This window comes from Bos mutus, chromosome 23, assembly GCF_027580195.1.
Source record: "Bos mutus isolate GX-2022 chromosome 23, NWIPB_WYAK_1.1, whole genome shotgun sequence".
Classification (NCBI taxonomy): Eukaryota; Metazoa; Chordata; class Mammalia; order Artiodactyla; family Bovidae; genus Bos; species Bos mutus.
The window spans coordinates 20,195,648-20,215,127 of NC_091639.1; the positions used below are offsets into that span (position 1 = coordinate 20,195,648).

The 19,480-nt window shown below is 40.7% G+C and overlaps 4 protein-coding genes across 4 annotated transcripts; 3 read left to right on the plus strand and 1 right to left on the minus strand.

Annotated features, from left to right (window-relative positions):
- Positions 1-527: 527 nt before the first annotated feature.
- On the plus strand, positions 528-4,408 carry LOC138983904 (histone H4). Its single transcript, XM_070360820.1, has one exon. It carries the CDS (start codon positions 570-572, stop codon positions 879-881), a length of 312 nt encoding a protein of 103 aa, XP_070216921.1. The 5' UTR covers positions 528-569; the 3' UTR covers positions 882-4,408.
- Positions 4,409-5,528: 1,120 nt separating this feature from the next.
- On the plus strand, positions 5,529-9,011 carry LOC106700690 (histone H3.1). Its single transcript, XM_070360819.1, has 2 exons — positions 5,529-5,631; positions 5,728-9,011. The coding sequence occupies exon 2, from the start codon at positions 5,735-5,737 to the stop codon at positions 6,143-6,145; it is 411 nt and encodes a 136-aa protein (XP_070216920.1). The 5' UTR covers positions 5,529-5,631; positions 5,728-5,734; the 3' UTR covers positions 6,146-9,011.
- Positions 9,012-10,415: 1,404 nt separating this feature from the next.
- On the minus strand, positions 10,416-13,164 carry LOC102276905 (histone H1.3). Its single transcript, XM_005892203.2, has one exon. The coding sequence runs from the start codon at positions 13,091-13,093 to the stop codon at positions 12,428-12,430; it is 666 nt and encodes a 221-aa protein (XP_005892265.2). The 5' UTR covers positions 13,094-13,164; the 3' UTR covers positions 10,416-12,427.
- Positions 13,165-17,888: 4,724 nt separating this feature from the next.
- Positions 17,889-18,639, plus strand: LOC102277188 (histone H4). The gene has a single exon (XM_014477118.2). It carries the CDS (start codon positions 17,907-17,909, stop codon positions 18,216-18,218), a length of 312 nt encoding a protein of 103 aa, XP_014332604.1. The 5' UTR covers positions 17,889-17,906; the 3' UTR covers positions 18,219-18,639.
- The last annotated feature ends 841 nt before the right edge of the window (positions 18,640-19,480 follow it).

The following is a 19,480-nucleotide window of genomic DNA, read 5'->3' on the forward strand; positions in this document are numbered from 1 at the left end:
AACCTTAGAATGTGAAAAAGTAGCAAGTAATGAGGGCTCAGACAATAAGAGTCATGTCTCCAAGTAACGCACATCAGAGAGAAAACCTTGTTTCCCAATGTATATCAGCAATTTCCTTGCTCCCTAAGATCAGTTTACCACGATAATTATTTCACTATCATTTAAATTGTACAAAAATGCTTCCCAGGAATTCGTTCGCATTTCAGATATGCGTTTAAAGAATGAGGCAATATAAAATCTCGGTCAATGACTTAGCTTAAATATTCAAAATTGAAAACAGATGTTGCCTTAATAGGTACCTTCCCTTAATAAACAAAAGAATGTTTTTAAACGCCCTTAAACAGGACTCTTTCAGGTGAAATTCAGGGAACGAGCAAAGAAATTTTCTTTTCTCGACTCCGCCCCACAGACTCTCAGGCGTTTGTGGGCTGGGATAAATTAGGTTACGAATAAGCCCCTCCCCTACCCGCCTTTTTTTGTAGTTTTCAAATAGGTCCGCGACCGGACTATAAGAATTTCGCCCCATGTCATTTAAATTTGTGTATAGATTTCCTGACTTAGGCTTAACAATGTCTGGACGAGGTAAAGGTGGAAAAGGTCTTGGGAAAGGAGGCGCGAAGCGTCACCGTAAGGTTCTGCGGGATAACATTCAAGGTATTACTAAACCCGCCATCCGCCGCTTGGCTCGTCGCGGTGGGGTCAAGCGCATCTCTGGCCTCATTTACGAGGAAACTCGCGGGGTGCTGAAAGTGTTCTTAGAAAACGTGATTCGGGACGCGGTCACCTACACCGAGCACGCCAAGCGAAAGACGGTGACGGCCATGGACGTCGTCTACGCGCTGAAACGTCAGGGACGCACTCTCTACGGATTTGGCGGCTAAGCCGGAACCCACAAATAAGGTTTCTGTGCCAGTTTACCAGGCCCTTTTCAGGGCCACCTATCTGTTCACTTGAAAGAGCTCTTCACTAAGCTGGTTTTGTTCTTTTTTTTTTTTTTATTCTATTGCGAGGAAATGGGGCTTAGTGAACTTGTGCTCTCGGGGTGTAAGTAACTGCTTTAATACTCGTTTGTGTGAAAGTGAAGTTGCTCAGTCTTGTTCGACTCTTTGCGACCCTATGGACTGTAGCCTACCCGGCTCCTCTGTCCATAGGATTTTCTAGGCAAGAATACTGGAATGGGTTGACATTTCCTTCAGGGAATCTTTGGAACCCAGGTCTGCATTGTAGGCAGACGCTGTTATCATTTGTGTACCTGTGCATTAAATGTTTGCTCTGCGTTGCAGTTACAGTGCCCCATAATGGCTTTTAAATTGTGGAACTCTTACTAGGAACCTTTAGTCTGCAAAATTAATGAATTTCCTAAGTTTTTTAAATAAGACATTGATAATAGGCTGTAAGTTGCATTGGTGAACAAATGCAAGTACTACTTTAATAGCCTCACATCTCAAGAAAACCTGATAAACAGCTGCTAGGAAAGAAACTCAAGACGAGGTACAATGAAAGACAACTAAAGGAAGTGAAGGCACCCGTGAGGAGGCTTACGTGGCACGAGGGCCATAAACTACCGGGTCAAGTTTTGTTTTGTTTAATCTACAAAGAATTTGGGATTTGTTTCCTGCCTTGTCAAATCTAGTCCCTGGTAGTCTATAATAAAGCAACAACTAATTCACCTGATGAACCATCCGGATTCTTTTCTCATGTATAACGTCAGAAAGCTAGCTATAAACACATGGACATCTAGCCCTGTGCTGGGACTCAGCCACACCAGAGTTTTTCATATGTCAGCATTTGCAAAGAAAAGGGGAAAGAAGTCCTGAAGCATTAACTGAACAAAGTCGTCTGTCTTGGCTTCAAGACAAAGTAACTGGCAAAGCCCTGTTTAAAAGGACTTCAAGATATTAGATGCCCTTAAGTATATTTCCTACCAGCAGGCCATTTGAACCAATCCCAGTACTGTGGGGGCAGGTGTGAGGGGAAGAGGGAGGGAAAAACAAGTGTTAGGTAACTGCTTTTTGATCATACTGGGTCCTGTGATGGTCTCTTAAGGTGGCCCACACGATTTCTGGTCTTAATGTTCGCCGTTGTGTGATCAAGCCCCTGGACTGTGGATGTGACCTGTGACCTCTTTTTTTACCCATCATAGGATGTGACCATAGGTGACAGGATGTAAAAACCTTTGTGATTATGAATAGGTGATCAATAAGACTGTAACATCTTCCAATCTTTTGCATGCTGGTTTGGTTTTTTATTATAAATTTTATTTATTTTTGGCTGCAATAGGTCTTCATTCCTGCACGCAGGCTTTCTCTAGTTGCATGGGCTTCTCATTGTGATGATGTCTCTTGTTGCAGAGCACGGGCCCTAGGGTGCGCGGGCTTCAGTAGCTCTGGTTCAAGGGCTCAATATTAGTTGCCCTGTGGCATGTGGAATCTTCCTGGACTCGGAATCAAACACCTATCCCCTAATTTGGGAGGCAGATTCTTAACCACTGGCCCACCAGGGAAGTCCTGCATGCTGGTTTTGACAAACCAAGCATCTCTGTTGTCCAAATGACAAGAAACTCAGAGGGCTCTTTAGGAACTGAGGGAAGACTAGCAGCCTATAAGGGCTTTAAGCCAACAGTCAAGAAGAAAATATGATTCTCAGTCCTAAAACTACAAAGAACCAACCACTAAGTGAGTTTGGAAGCATATATTTCCCCAATCAAGAGACCACAACCCTGCATAACACCCCAACAGCATCCTTATAGAAGACCCAGATAAAACATGCCCAGACTCACAGAATCTGTGTGATAATACATGTGGGAAGCTAGTAACTTCAAGGCTATCTGTTATCCATCAATAAAGACAGCCAGCACATTTGGAATCTTCATCTAAGATTCTAAAGATTCTACCATGTCATCTAAAATAACAGATATATTTACCTGAAACTACAGTCTTTATCTAAGGGGAAAACGAAATTTAAAAACAAATTAAAACTTTAACAAACATTGTTTCACAATTAGATGAACCTCCATACTCCTCACAAACACACAATACACTCTGGCATGTACATTCATAGTGCCTAGCTGATGTACCAAATAGCAAGTCTGTAGGTCATGAAAAGTACTGAAAACAATTTATCGATGTTATTTTACTTTCAGCAATACAGAAACTATAAAATTTTCAGGAAAACTATGCATTTCTTTCCATATCCTCTGTCTTCCCTGCACTTCTACATCTTATTTCTGTTTCTTTTGATTTTTTTTTTCTTCACCTGTGTAAATGAATACAGAACCTACAGCTGACTGAAGGTAGGGCATATAAAAATTAAAAACTGTCTCAAAATGAGGGTTTCAGACCCTGCTTCAGCACAATGTAGGATTAATTATATCAATAATAGACTCAAGGAAAATAAAGTGAACTTTTTTATTTTTAATGTAAATTTGAACAATCACCTTTGAAATAGACTACCCTAGTGGTTGAGATTAAACTCTTGAGATTCCACTAAATACCCTAGGCCCATATACTGTATAAATGACATTTTGAGCCTCTTTGTACAAACACATTCTCATGACTAATATTTGTGAAACACATAAGATTATTTGAAACAGGGACCCCAAACACAAGTGCCATCATTAAACAATTTTAAGTCCACAGGAAATCACCAGAACAATTTTAAATCTAAACAATGAGTGGATATAAGAACAATTTAAAAGATTTTAAGGAACAAAACATTAAAACTAGAATACTAGAATTTCCTAATACTTATTACAATACACAATTATTTCAAATTCTTTGCTGCACTAAAGAACAAAAATTAACCTCTCATATTGTATTATGGTTTCCTGCGTTTTAAAGAATGACTTTTAAAAAATGTAAAAAGCTAGAAAATCTTGATATTATAGCCCTCATTATACAAAAATTAGTAGCTCTATAAGGAAACATTGAGGAATACTAGAGGTAGAGAAAATTTTTACTTGGAGCTGGTGTAATTTGGTGATAACCTTGGTGCTCTTGAACACTGAGTCCTTGGTCATTTCCATGTACAAGAGCAGGCACATGGCCCTTTGGATCACCCTGAATGTGATAGTCCAGCACTTTGTGATCGCCAAGCGCGACATCTCGCCGCCCCCCGCCCCCCATATCTCGATGTTGTGGTTGACAAACGAGTTCTTGATGCCCAAGTCCTTGGTCAAGATGCCAGTGTCCAGGTGAACCTACTTAAGCATTTTATAGACAGACCTATACAGAACAGCTCTCCTTAAACACAGTTTTCTATTTCCTGCCATCTTCCTTCTGGACCTTGGTCACCACCTTCTTTTTTGGACCCTTTTTTGAGGCTGGGGTCTTCTCTGGTAGCTAAGACGATAAAGAATAGGCTTGCAATGCAGGAGACTCGGATTCGATCCCTGGATCAGGAAGATCCCCTGGCGGAGGAAATGGCAACCCACTCGTTTCCTTGCCTGGAGAATCCCATGGACAGAGAAGCCCGGTGGGCTACAATCCATGGAGGTCGCAAAGAGTCGGACACGAATGAGTGACTAATATTATTTGAGGCTGGGGCGTATTTAGCTATCTCTGGCGTGGAAAACAGCATGAAAAATGGGGAAACAAACCCGAGGAGAACAAGACATCACAAGAATTAAATCACGGATACAAGCAAAGACTCACAAATCTGATCTTTAATTGGATATAAACTGACCAATAGATAAGTAGTATGTAAATTAAGGTTCAAAAACTGCTTTCTTTATTGGGTCAAAAAGAAAGGCGTTCATGTATTCCTATAGGTTGATTAAGAACAGCTACATGACATAAATCATTCAATTAAAAATCGATAAAACTTTTTAATTACAGGAAAGTCTTCGCGTTTGGATGTGAAAACTAGGTAAAGAAATCCTATTATGTAGCCGAGTCAAATCTTCATAAAAGCACTGTGGGTTTGTCTCGGACACCTTGAGACTCTAGGAAAGAGTCCCGAGATTCTAGCCCATTGCAGTGTGCTAAAGGCTCTCGATCGCCGCCATCTTTTTAAGGTCCCGCACTGCAAACCTTTTTTGACGGATGTCGCCATTAACCCCAGATTGACATTTTAAATGCGTTAAAACCATAGAACAGAGCCAAATTACCAGTTTTGAGTCAAACGAGAAAATAACCATTAGAGATTCCAGAATATTGGGATTTTGCTGTGTCCCCTTAATAATACAAAATTCTTCACATCTTAACAGTATGTACTAAAAGACCATGCTACCGGGAATGAGACATTAACTGTAGATGTGAAATAGGACTCGAGAGGCTTAGACGGTGAATTCCTAAACAGGGGATAATTATCGGGATTAGAATCCTGATGAAAAAGAGTTAACTATGCATAAAATGGCAGGTGTATGAATTCTAAAGGGCTTTCATGGACACATTCTATTTTTTATATCCCAAACAGGAGAAAAGTTCAACATTACTGAATGATTAATGTGCTTGTGGACCATACTTGACAGCGTACTATCAATAAAGCAACTCGGAAAATGCCTTTTTTTTTTTTTTTTTTTTTTTTTTAAGGGGAATATGGCTGCTGATTGAAATGAACCAATCCGAGATCTGCACCGGATGGATGAACCAATGTTAAATAGCTCGAAGCACTTCCGGAATTAAGCAGCCCGTGAGTCACAGGAATTGCCCACAATCCAATCAGAGTGATTCTGGTCCTTTATAAATACAGGAGCAACCCTCCTAGTCTAATCCCTTTGTCTTGCAGGCTAGCTATGGCGCGGACTAAGCAAACGGCTCGGAAGTCCACCGGCGGCAAGGCGCCGCGCAAGCAACTGGCTACCAAGGCGGCCCGTAAGAGCGCGCCGGCCACCGGCGGCGTGAAGAAGCCGCACCGCTACCGCCCGGGCACGGTGGCTCTGCGCGAGATCCGCCGCTACCAGAAGTCTACGGAGCTGCTGATCCGCAAGCTGCCGTTCCAGCGGCTGGTGCGCGAGATCGCGCAGGACTTCAAGACCGACCTGCGCTTCCAGAGCTCGGCGGTGATGGCGCTGCAGGAGGCGTGCGAGGCCTACCTGGTGGGGCTCTTCGAGGACACCAACCTGTGTGCCATCCACGCCAAGCGCGTCACCATCATGCCCAAGGACATCCAGCTTGCCCGCCGCATCCGCGGAGAAAGGGCATAAATTGGCTGAATTGTCGACTGACAATAACTTAAACCCAAAGGCTCTTTTCAGAGCCAATCACTTAATCTATGAAGGGTGCTGTAATATGTGAGTGGAACACAAGTTTGGCAGAGGTTTTAGAAACCTATGTGTATGCAGCTGCTTAGGAAGTCCTACGCTCTAAGTTTTCAATGTAGCAACTACCTCCACGACTTAAACGCTTCTATTTTGCCTTATTGTATGTTCTGCACACTTAGGCGTGGTACATGGATTTCGTGTGTGTGTGTGAGCTGTTTTATCTCGGGACTCACTAAGGGAAAAAACAAGAACCAGGTGGTAAATTTAACAGAAACAAGTCTAAATAAATGTTCAGGCCAAGATAGCCATCGTAAGAAATAGAAGTTTATACATGAAATAATTGTTCCTGGAAGTCTGTCAGGTATTGAGACTTGGATGCTGAGAACTGGAAAGCCATGACTCTTGTAAGGAAAGAAAGTATATTCATATTTCCAATAATGACATTTTTCATGCCAAATAAAAGCATTCCATATTAGAACATTGTTTCCCATGTTACATACTTTCTTTGAGATTATAGCACAGTGAGTTTTTTAATGTCTGTTTCTGTCTCAGATGATGGATGTCAGATGAGGCCCACGAAGGCACGAAAAATATATATAGTAAATCCACCAGAACATCTAGAACAGTTCTTTGTATTAAATTCTCAAGAAATTTAGTGAAATTAGAATTTAAAAGTTGTTAGACAAACGGGAATTACCATTCAATGTATTGTTGATTATAGGAGTAAAAGATTGATAGAGTTCATGTTAGTTTAATACTAAATAGTTTTATCACATAGAAATAATTTGACTGTTGCATTATTGAGTTGGCCAGAAGTCATGTATTAGTCTGTGAAAGCTCCATAAATAAGATAAACTCAACAGGTATCTCCAAGTATCTATTATTATTATTGTTAGTGCTTTACAAATGAGGAGACTGAAACTAAAAAATTTATAGGTAAAAAGGAGTAGAACCAAAAACATTTCCCCTTTAAGCATTACTATAGTTAACAACAGTATTAGTGTGATCCTCAGTACTTAACCCTGAGGCTTAATTCCTAAGATGAGCTGTCATAAGAAAACTGACATGTTTATCTAAATGTTTTCATATATGTCAAAGGAAATGGGTAGATTTTGAAAATGTACAGGGTCCCATAGAACTGTGTTCAATTATACTACAATTATTACAGTCAGTTGCACAGAAATAGAATTGATGAACAGCTATAAAAATAAAACATTAAAATTGAGTTTTTAGCCTTTCTGCTCATTATCTAAACAATGATGTTGCTAGCTGACACACACACAATTTTTTTTTTTAATCTTAAATACATTGAAAAGCTAGTGCTTAATATGAGACCTTTTTAAATGAATTTGTATTTTATTGGGAAAATGTCACAAATCTAAATCACATGACATTTTATAGGTACCTGTTGGAACATTAACTTGTATAACCATTTCAACCTTACCTGGTTGCCTATAACTATATAACTAAACACAAATATATAAGCTCTGAATAATCAGTATCTTTATTTTATGAAAATGATAGCTAAAAAATCAAGATGATTCAGAAATACCATTTCATACTTTTCCCATTTCCTGCCTACCACATGTGCACACAGGTAAATTTTTATATTCTACATTTGAAGACTTACTGCAAAGGTGTTATATTTAAGGTTTTTTTTTTTTTTTTTTGATTATTTGCTATTTTGTTTTCATTTGGGGATGTCTTTCTTTTCAGAAGCCCCAACACCTTAGATGGCAGTAAAGGAGCTAGTACAGTGCCTAAGTTAAGCCATTGGGAGGAGAGTGATAGAGCCTCATACAGAAAAACAGTAAATGAAATCACTGAATCTGATTATCTGGAGATAATCCCACCATCTGACAGGATTTTAAAGACTGGTCAATTAAAAACACACCTAGAGTATTGGGAAAAACAAGACAAAGAAAACTAATGACCTAGGGTTTAGTTTAATGAGAAAAGATGCATTATAAATATTCCCTTGATAATAATGGTACTGAAGTATTAATGTCATCAAGGCACATTAGCAGGGAAACTAGATTTTTTTAATTAGGGGAACTTATTCATTGAGATGGAACCTGAGATGAAATTGGAAAGATTATTCCAGGTAGAAAGGAGAGAATTACAGATGAATAGAATTGTCAAAACAAACAAAAGAAGCAGCAACAACAAAAGGCTATAATAAAGTTCCCCATTGAACCAAAGGCTAATAGGGAGCAAGTAATAATTTTTATATGACAGATGATCAGAATTTAGGAATTAGGGGCTGGAGAAAGTAATTAGGAAGAACCAGTTAGGAACAACCTGGTTACAATACTAGTTAGGAAGCAATGGAATCATCCCAGGTGTAAGAGGACAAGGAGAGAATGTGAGAGGGGAGAAAATGTCAGATTATATAAACATTGGCTTCCCTCATAGCTCAGTCGGTAAAGAATCTGCCTGCAATGCAAGAGACATGGGTTCGATTCCTGGGTCGGGAAGATTCCCCCGGAGAAGGAGATGGCAACTCACTCCAGTATTCTTGTGTTAAGAATCCCATGGACAGAGAAGCCTGGTGTACTACAGTTCATGGGGTTGCAAGAGTCGGACAGGACAGAGTGACTTTCACTACTACTACTATATAGACATCTACCTGCTTTAGTGACTGAGTGACATGAGTAATCAAGGCCTCCACACAGTGACATGAACTCAGTCTACCTCCTGCAGTTATAAGGAGTCAGGTAATTACTAAGTAGAAGTAAGAAAATAGTAACTTCAGGCTGGTTTGAAAGATTTTTAATACATTTGGCTTAGATTTATGCCATATGCCTAAGTACCCTCCTGCATTTAAGAAAATATGAACATGCCCTTCACACCTTCCAAGCTAAACCTTTTTTTTTTTTTAGTATATTTTGCAGACAACTACTCATACAGGCTCCTGTCCGATATGTCATCTTTAAATGTCGATCTGTTGAGTTTTCCTAAACCTGGATATTGCCACTGTACCTGACAGACCACCTTTGTTCACCAAAAGAACATCAGAACTCCAAGGATGAATGTTTCAGAATGCTCTCCTAGGGATGTGGCTTTGGGACAGGAATACGCTTTCTGATCTTTCATCTTCCTGGTGCAGAATATCAAGCCGTCTTTGTCTTCTTTACCCATTCCCAAGTTGTTCATTTTAAGCTGCTTTAAGTGCAACGAAACTTGGGAAGATGGAGAAAGATTTAAACAAGTTCTGCTTTCCTAGGAAATTAGAGAATGTCCAAGGGAAAGGAATATGAATACTAATTTACAGAAACCAGACTAAAACTAGAAGAGCATTGAATGAATGATGTTTAATTACTTCTGGTACATTCCAAAGGGATTGTGAATTGGATAGGTCACAAAGGGTCTCAAACAGAAATACATGAATGCTATGTCTTTCTGGATGGGCATCAAAATGAAATAGAGAACTCATTTTCCAGTAGGCATAATAGATGGGGAACAGTGGAGAGAAAATGACAGTAGGAAGAAAGAAACTTTGAGACTTTGTGTTTGAGACTCAGGTGCACTATTTATTGACAAGATGATGCTGGCCATTTCATCTTTCTAAGCCACAATTTTCTTAACTGTAAAACAAATAGCATTGAGAATTCCCTTGTAGTCCAGTGGTTAGGACTTGGTGCTTTCACAGCAAAGGCTGGGTTCAATTCCTGCTTGGGGAACTAAGACCCCAAAAGACTGTCTATCCAGTACACACTAATAATAATAATCATAAACAAGGAGTTTAGCTATACCTACTGCAAGAGCTTTAGAGTGAGGTAGGTATAGCAGAGCTTTGTAAAATGTAATTAACTACAGATACTGTATAGTACCACTCTTATTGAATGTCACATTCCCACATAATTCTTATTCCTCATCATTCTTCATCAGAAGCAAACTCATTCTGGTATTAAAGACTTCAAGGGTCTCTTCCCTCTTAACTTTTCCCTTTGATGCAATCTATTATATTCAAAAAGACTCTTGAGCAACCATTTCACATTTTCCCATTTATCCAAATATCAATCTCAACCAAACCACTGTCCTAAGAGACGGGATTTTTGGCTCTTTCTAGAAAGAAGAAAGTATGGAATGCAACTGCAATGGATGAAACATAAAATCTCATTTAGAAAAGCCAGAAAGATAATCACGGGCTATGTTTTTTTTCTTTAAAGTTGAAGAACTAAAATTTAATAAACTATTAACCAGTAAGGTGTGTATGCGTGTGTGTGTGTGTGTGTGTGTGTGTGTGTGTGTGTGTGTGAGGTGGGGCGGGGATATGCTGTAAGCAAATAAACAAGATGAAGCCTTTTAACCATGAGGTATTTGTCCACTGACAATCTGCTCAGGGACTCATGATTTGTATGGTGGATTCTATGGACACTCTGGGGAAACCTATAAACACCTTTCCAATATCATGTTTTAGAATACCAATACAAAAAAAGAAAGGCATATTAAAATATAATTTTAAAATGTATTTAAGTACATATAATGTGCTCCATCAGTCATATCAAATAACAAGGATCAACAGGTGGAATAACAAATGTCAGTTTCAAGGACTCAGAATGATGTAAACTTTATTTCAAGATATCTTCAAAGTGATATTAAAACATCTGTGACAGCCACTGTTGAAAAACTCAATAAGGTCTGCAAAATCCATTGTAACTGCCTGTGCTCACAGACATACTATAAGGAAATGCTTAACTGCATTTAGTTTGCTAAGATAAAATGTAATTTTTCCCCAACCATGTTTACAACTGCCTACTGGTCTACAAAACTCAGATTTTTGTCAAGATTCATCAGTAAAACACAGTGGCATTCCCCTGAAATTAAAAACAGGATGAAGTGGAAATGACGAAACATCCATCTTCCTAGAACCATTTATTTGGCCCTGGTTACTGCGGCTCGAGGAGATCTCTAAGCATTCTCCTTGCGTTTCCCAAAGCTTAATTATTTCTATTTATTATCCACCAAAAGATAGGAGAACCATGCCAACCATGGCTCCCTGGGCCCTATCAACATCTTAGCGGTTAAGAATTTGATAAATGGGTAAATTATAAACCGCCAGGAGTGGCTTTTACACTTTTTTTTTTTTTAAACAATTTTTTTTTTACTATACCTTAGTGTTAGGGTTGCCTCCTCCAGTGGCTCAGCTGTGAAAAATCCGCCTACAATGCAGGAGATTCCTGGGTCGGTAAGATCCCCTGGAGCGCGTAATGGCAACCCACTCCAGGATCCTTGCCTGGAAATCCCAAGGACAGAGGAGCCTGGCGGGCTACAGTCCATGGGGTCGAAAGTAGTCGGACGACTGAGCAGTTCACACTGTCAGCATAGTAGGAACAATTATCCAGATTCAGGCAGAGTATCAATAGTATCAAGGTCCCCTCGAATAGGACTACAATTCATTAAGCGGGGAAAAAATGCAAGCTTTTCAACTACTTCCCAAATTTACGAAAGTCCTCATATCTCAATCTCTAACTGACGCAGTATTTTCTCCTAGACACTAAGCAAATAAGCCCAGGAGTGCGTCCTGATTGGCTAATTCTCCTTAGAGGTTACAAACCAATGAGAAAGAAAACCTTACAAACATCCAGACGGTAAAAACCCATTCTTCAGGTTGCACTTTTTTTTGGAGGAGGAAAACAGGGCGGCAGAGTCCGAACAAAGGCCAAAAACCAGCTCCTCGCGGGCCAGGCTCCAGTTTCCCAGGGGCCGCGTGCATCGTCTGCTCCCCAAGGGTAACTACTCCGAACGGGTCGGGGCCGGGGTCCCGGTGTATGAGACCACCGTGCTGGAGTACAAGGCCGAGATACTGGAGCTGGCGAGGAACGGGGCCCATCACAAAACGTACACTACCCACCCCACCCCCGAAGCTTAAAATCCTCAACGAGGAACTTTGGGGTCGCGTTACCATCGCATAGTGCAGCGTCCTGCTCAACATCCCTGCTAAGGCCCAGAGCCGTCACAAGTGGCTTTTTCAGAGCCACTGAACTCGCACTACAGGACTGTGACCACCATCATGGGATCCTGGAGTGCGCGCGCACCCGGACGCACACTCAGCTGTCCAATCACAGTAGAGCGGCAAATTTAAAAAAATAATTACCTTTATTACAAAACTCATTGGTAAACCTAGGGATTTATGTCCGGTTAAGCTCTTTCACCTGAAATTAGTGGGTGGCTCTGAAAAGAGCCTTTGAGGTTTTCAAAGCAGGAGGTGCCGCTGAAGATTTACTTCTTCTTGGAGACCGCCTTCTTGGCCTTTGTAGCCTTGGGTTTGGCAGCTTTAGGTTTGGCTGCCTTGGGCTTGGGGGCTTTGGCCTTGGCCGGACTCTTAGTCGGCTTCTTCGGCTTGGCTGCCTTCGCCTTCTTCGGACTCTTGGCTACTTTCTTGGTCCCAGCAGCCGCAGCCGGCTTCTTAACTTTCTTAGGGGTCTTCTTGGCAGCCTTCTTCGGAGTGGCCGCACCCGTGGATTTCTTGGGTTTCTTAGCCGCCCCAGCAGCCTTCTTGGGCTTGGCCGCGCCCGCCTTCTTCCCCTTGGGCTTGGCCTCCCCAGTGGCCGCCTTCTTGTTGAGCTTGAAAGAGCCAGAAGCCCCGGTACCCTTGGTCTGCACCAGGGTGCCCTTGCTCACCAGGCTCTTGAGACCCAGCTTGATGCGGCTGTTGTTCTTCTCCACATCGTAGCCGGCGGCCGCCAGTGCCTTTTTGAGCGCAGCCAGAGACACGCCACTGCGCTCCTTGGAGGCGGCGACAGCCTTGGTGATGAGCTCGGACACCGGGGGCCCGGACGCCTTGCGTTTTCCAGCGGCTACGCCCGATTTCTTCGCCTTCTTCTTAACAGGTGTTTTCTCTGCAGGTGCGGGAGCAGCAGGAGCAACCGGGGCTGTCTCCGACATGCTTCTGTTTAGCCAGGAAAGACAAAATAGTAAGGGTAAACTGTCAGAACGGCGTGTCCCGGGCGTCGCCGGCTGGGGGTTTATATAGAGAGTCGCTGAGTGATGATTGGTTGCCTGCTCTGTGCGCCGCGCGGCTAGGGAGGACTCCTCGGCTCTGCCGAGTGGCTGTGTTTTTTGCCCCTTAAAAAAGAAGAAAAATATAAGAAATCTGGGCATGAAATAATTAGGCATGTGGGGGAAACTGATCCGACACTCTTCAGGCTTCATTCCTGCCTTGTTTGCTATACCTAGTTTTAAAACCGGCTCCCTGAAACTTTCCTGATTCCCCCAACTCTCTTGGAAACTTCGGTCAAATTGAGACAACTTTCAGATTTTCCTTAAAATTACTAGTTCTCTCTGTTTCCTTTGCAAATCTTTCTTCCAGGGCATTGTCATACACATTGTTTTCTTTTCAACCCTATATAAATAACCTCATTTTTACTGAAATATACAAGGAAAATCGGTTTTTTCGCGAGAGCAATAGCACAGCTCTCCTGCAACTTGTTTGCACTAAGCACTGGGAATTGGCACTGGGGTAGAAAATTCTACGTACAAGATAGGTAACTATTTTAGTAAAAATTGACTTTTTAATAAAGTTTATGAGTGACGAGACTATAAACTGGGTTTGATTGCAGTGTTTCGTGATTTAAACGGACTTTTTGGAAGGCTGGGGTGTGGGGCTGCTCTGTTTGTTTTTCTAGATAAACAGCTCCAAACACAGTCTTTAAAACCTTCTTTCAAACTTAGTATAATAGATTTTTTAGACCCAAAATGGGCGTTAGAAATACCTCATGCCATCCTCAATGAAGAAAAGTGAATCATGAAGCCCCAGAATGGCAGTTCTATAACAATGAACCAGCTCTAAGCTCAAAAAACAGACACCTGGGGTAATATTGTAAATTGTTTAATGACAATCTGTCCATTAGCATTTTTTCTCCAATATTTAGCATACAATTGTGTACATATTTCCTATATTCCGAAATGATACTTAAAATACATATTTGATTTAACTGTTTTCAACATTGCAAATAGGCACACAGGGGGTTAGAAGAAAAAATTCTCCTTTAAATCATTTCTTGAGTCTTCATAACTTTCCTTGAGTTTTTACTAGCAAAATACAAAGGTGACTGTCACAACCTAAATTAATTGGCTGAATATGTTTACCTGAGGAGCTGAACTAACATTTCATACCAAATATGGTTGATTTACTACTCCATCTCTTTGTAACATGCAGAACTAATGGAATTGAATAAATATTAAATTATTAAGCACAAAATTAGTATCTATCAAATAATCAAATACTGAAACTAAGCCTCATGTTTGTCAAATAAACAGGAAAGATATTTTGGTGTTGTGATTTTTTTTCTCATAAATATCCCTACTTTCAAAAATCTAGTTCTTCTGGCCTACATTCAATAGTAACTTGAGAGTTTTCTCATATAATTCCAAGACAGGATAATCAGTTTTAAAGATGTCATCTCTCCATACTTAACTAATTACATAGACATCACTTGGTTTGTTTTTCAATAGTTATTGTGGACTGACACTGTCTAAAACTAAACCTCTGGGACTTGAGACCATGTTATATACCAAATACAAATACAGTGTATAAAGAGGGAAGCTTAAAATTTTGGCTATGGAACATTCCAATTTTCCCAGGACAGGTATTTTATGAGTGTCTGGAGAAAAGGGCTACTTGTCATCCTCAATGATATCACTGTCAATAGCAACAGTAACGGTAATATAGGCCCGTTTCCTTTTCAAGCACATTGTATAGGCCCTTTTCCTTTTCGGGCCAGAGCCTAATACTATCAGTCCTCAAGATACAGGTAAAATTCAGATGTTTAAAACTTTACTATATTGGTAATCATTGTAGTCATAATATCAGTTGTTGAATATTTGTTGAACTTGTTCTCTAAGTTATATGTACTCAGTTTAAGATAGGTGAAAAGTACTTCCTACAGCAGATGTCACAATTTCTTTCTTATGCAACCACTGTTGGTTCCATGGCTATTTAGGTACCAAATAAGTGAGAAGACATTGGGCTCAGGGCCATTCGCTTCATTGTTTATAGGTCTCTGCCTTTCCTAGAGGACAATAATTGAGACATGCTTTCACCTGAAAAATTCTTCCCCAGATGTTTATAGAATGATGGAGCTGTGCTGCATGTTATTGCTTGAGACCCAAGTACTTACACTCTTAACTGTAGTGTGGACAAGGTTCTTGAAAGCAGGATCATCCCCATGGGACTGTAAATTTGGAAAGTTTCTCCTGTTACTTATAACCCACAAAAAAAAAACTTGTGTTTATTACTTTTGAATCCTAAATCTACATAGAGTCTAAAACAGTGTGTTTTTCTGCTAGACTAAGAATTCAACTATTTTTACCTTATAGTAAAAAATAAGAAAAACTAAAGTGAGACAAGTGATGGACATCTCACAACTTCATGTCCTCTTAATTTTGCTGTCAACACCCCACTCAACAATAGCCAGTGACTGTGAAAGATTTAGGTAGTGTGCACCAGGACAAGCCACGGGGGCTGTATGTAAGCATTCTAAAATTCATTAACTTTCAAAAATTTAAGAAAAAAAGTGACTATGTTCACTAAATATCAAAAAGGCCAAATTAAAAATAAGAGCTATATAACAAATAGAGCATTGTGTTATAATCATGTGCTCAGAAAGGTAATGAGAAGTCACATCCATTTTAATTTTCTGTCAGATGATCTCACCTGAGGACATGCTTCTGCTTGAAACTCCCCTCCAAGCATAACTATATATTATTAATTTAATTTCCTAAAACAAAATTACTACACTCAAATTTCCAATTTCTTTCTTTAAATGTCCTTCTATCTGTAATATTGGGTACATCTAGAAGTTAACTAATTTCTATTATACTTCAAAAATATGCCAATCCTCAGTTCCAGCCGCAAGTCTCATTCTCATATATTTACCACACTCCATTTCTCAGGCTGGGGTAGAAGTTCTCCAGAAGAAATTTTCTATCAAAATACAGCCTAAACCAACCTACTACAATGATAGGAGTGTTTGTATCTGCACAATCACTACACTTACCTGTGGTTATTGAGCACCTATTAAATAGTAGTTAGTGACTGAAGAAATTATTTCTTTAATTTGATTTCATTTTCACTAATTTAAATTTAAATAAGTACAGGTGGCTAGTGGCTAATGTAGGAAAGCACAGCTCTAAAACAACTCTCTCAAACCGGCCAAGTGGTTGGAGCAAACTACCCACTTGGCGATATTATTTAAAATGCTGTATCAATTCAGTAGACTTGGGGTTAGTCCTGAAATTCTCTAAGTCTAAGCTCCTGAGCCTGCCTACTCAATCGTTCATGTCTGACTCTTTGCAACATCATGTACTGCAGCCCGCCAGGGTCCTCTGTCCTTGGGATTTCCCAAGGCAAGAATACTGCAGTGGGTTGCCATTTCCTACTCCAGCAGATCTTTCTGACTCAGGATCAAATCTGTGTCTCCTGCAACTACTTCACTGTTCGTACACGGGTACTTGGAATATAATAGACCCTGAATTGTTGAATGGATGAATCAATGATTCTTGTTTAGTGTCTGTCTCAAAAAGGACAGCATGGGAGAACAAATTGTCTAAATCCACCGGTAAGCACACCTGAAATAAATCTCAAAAGTTTGTGACTCAGGAAATAATAATCCTCTAACTGCCTATACGGTAAACACCAGCAAAGAAGGGAGTTTTTTCTTAATGACCTCTGTAGTTACATAGAAGGCATTCAATGTGAATATGTGGAATGTGAGTAAATATTGGCATTTGCCTAGTAAACTTATCAATACCTATCATCGGTGTGTAGAACTTCAGTTATCCTTTTAACATGAACAGCATTTCAGTCAATAATTTTTTAAATGCGGTTAATTTGCAAATTCTTATTCAGTGGCAACCCACTGCAGTATTCTTACAAGGGAAATCCCATGGAGAGGAGCCTGGAGGGCTACAATCCATGGGGTCGAAAGAGTTGGACATGACTTAGTCACTACCCCACCACCACAATTCATCATGCTGTATCTTCAATACTTCACTGACATAGATTCATGGTAGGTTGCAAAGACATTAGACCCCAGGATCAGAAAGCATCAGTTCTAACCCCAACAATGCTACTTATTAGAACAGAATTAGGTCTTCAAGCCTGGGATTCTTCATGTTCACAATGTAAATCGTGCTTTTCCAGAATACAGTGGAAATTCAATTAACTTTATCTCCCCTTCCTGAAGTTCCCGCTTTATCAGGAATGTTGAAACGATGTGTATCTACAGCTTTGCCAGACGGAAATGTTGACGATCAGCCAAATTTGATAAATATTGCTAGGGAATTTAAGAAATACATTTTTAAAAGTATCTTCATATTTGCAATTAGTTTTATTCTGCTTTCTGTCCCTTTTAATAGACAGATGTGGCAGAACAGCCTCCTTTTATTAAATAATAAAATGGTGAGGAAACTTGTACAATATTAATTGAAAAAACTCACAGGGACATGTCTAGAGACCAGAAAACCAGCGTCTCTGGACCCCAGCCAGGAAACAGAAGAGTCAGACACCCAATAGCATTTCCACGCCCCCTTCCCTTCTTGGCAATACCAAACACCCAGTAAGATAGGGAAGAGGAGGGGGCAGAAGTCTAGTTCCCGCCCTCGCTGTTTCAGTTTCCTAAAAGGTCCGCAAAACTGATATATAAAGGGCTGCAGCTGGATCTCGGGTACTGGAAAAGAGCAATAGTTGCTTTTCATCATGTCTGGTAGAGGTAAAGGAGGAAAAGGGCTCGGAAAAGGAGGCGCTAAACGCCATCGTAAAGTTCTGCGAGACAATATCCAAGGTATTACCAAACCTGCTATTCGGCGCCTGGCTCGTCGTGGTGGTGTGAAGCGCATTTCTGGGCTCATCTACGAGGAGACCCGCGGGGTGCTGAAGGTGTTCCTGGAGAACGTGATCCGGGACGCAGTCACCTACACCGAGCACGCCAAGCGCAAGACTGTTACCGCTATGGACGTGGTCTACGCGCTCAAGCGCCAGGGGCGCACCCTTTATGGCTTCGGCGGCTAAGTTGCCAAGTAGTTACGAAGCTTCTGCTTATTAAACAACGGCCCTTTTCAGGGCCACCCACTTGGTCATAAGAAGGGCTGTTACTTTTAAATGAGTAAGCTAGAGGTATTAAGCCTGATATCTAATGGCAATAGAAAGTTCGCGGTTTTAACTGCAAGCTAGTCATTGTTCGTTTTTAACTTTTTTTTCAAGTTTGACGTCTCAAGATGGCGGTTCTCAGACGTGTTAATAGAACAAGGCCGAAGAAAATCTCGGGCAGTGGGACTGCTATTTTTTTTTCCTCAATCGGAGTGGATTGTAGCTGGAAGTGTAGTTTTCAATGTGTTTGAATTCATCTTATTTCACAAACGTTAAATTTGCTAGAATGTTCCACCAACCTAGCTCCTAGTGTCCTGTAGAGGGCACCTGAGACTGAAACAGCCTCCCTCCTACAGGAAACATTACAGATAGCCGTAGACAGATTGATCCATAGCTAATAAAGCCGGGTGGGAGGAACATTTAAAAATTGTCTTACCCAGTGCAGTCTTGAAGGACCCGTTGTAAATGTAGCGTGACTAAGAGGTCATCAGTCATCTTAACACTTTATTTCCAAAATATTGATAACGTGGCTTAAATTCCTGTGTTAGGTTAACCTATGGCCTCCCCACCTCATCTGACTAATCCTTACCTCTCCATTTTCCACTAGGCAGAAAAGATTGTCTTCAGACCTCCCTGCCACCTGCGTTCTAAGTCTTTCACTCCCTGAGAACTCGTATCTGTATCAGTGGAAACACTGGTGTGGGTGAACACATCCAGGGACAGTTTCATTCTGTGCTTGTTTTCTCAAGATAGATATTAATGGAGCCCACTTCCACTATCAATAACTATCAATAACTTAATTGTACAACGAATTACTTGGTCATCCTTATTTAACAATAGTGATGTCCCAGCTTAAGGTTTTAATATTCCTCTTTCCTGTGTATGTTTTAGTGTCTGTCACTTACTAGATCCTTCCCGTTTATGAAATCTCCAAGGCTTGGATAATCTGGAGTCACTGTCTGCTTATCTTTTCATGATTATATGTCGTGGCTCCTCTAGCCCGTGGGATTTTCTAGGCAAGAAGCAAGAATACTGGAGTGAGTTGCCATTTCTTTCTCTAGCGGATCTTCGGACCCAAGGATCGAACTGGGGTCGCCAGCAACTCCTGCCTTGTCAGGCAGATTGTTTTACACCGAGCCACATGGGAAGTCCAAGGGAGGAGGGGAGGACGCCAAAGGATGAGC

Excerpts from the sequence above, each read along its gene's own strand:
- LOC138983904 (XM_070360820.1), top strand. The coding sequence starts at position 570 with ATGTCTGGACGAGGTAAAGGTGGAAAAGGTCTTGGGAAAGGAGGCGCG.
- LOC106700690 (XM_070360819.1), top strand. The coding sequence starts at position 5,735 with ATGGCGCGGACTAAGCAAACGGCTCGGAAGTCCACCGGCGGCAAGGCG.
- LOC102276905 (XM_005892203.2), bottom strand. The coding sequence starts at position 13,093 with ATGTCGGAGACAGCCCCGGTTGCTCCTGCTGCTCCCGCACCTGCAGAG.
- LOC102277188 (XM_014477118.2), top strand. The coding sequence starts at position 17,907 with ATGTCTGGTAGAGGTAAAGGAGGAAAAGGGCTCGGAAAAGGAGGCGCT.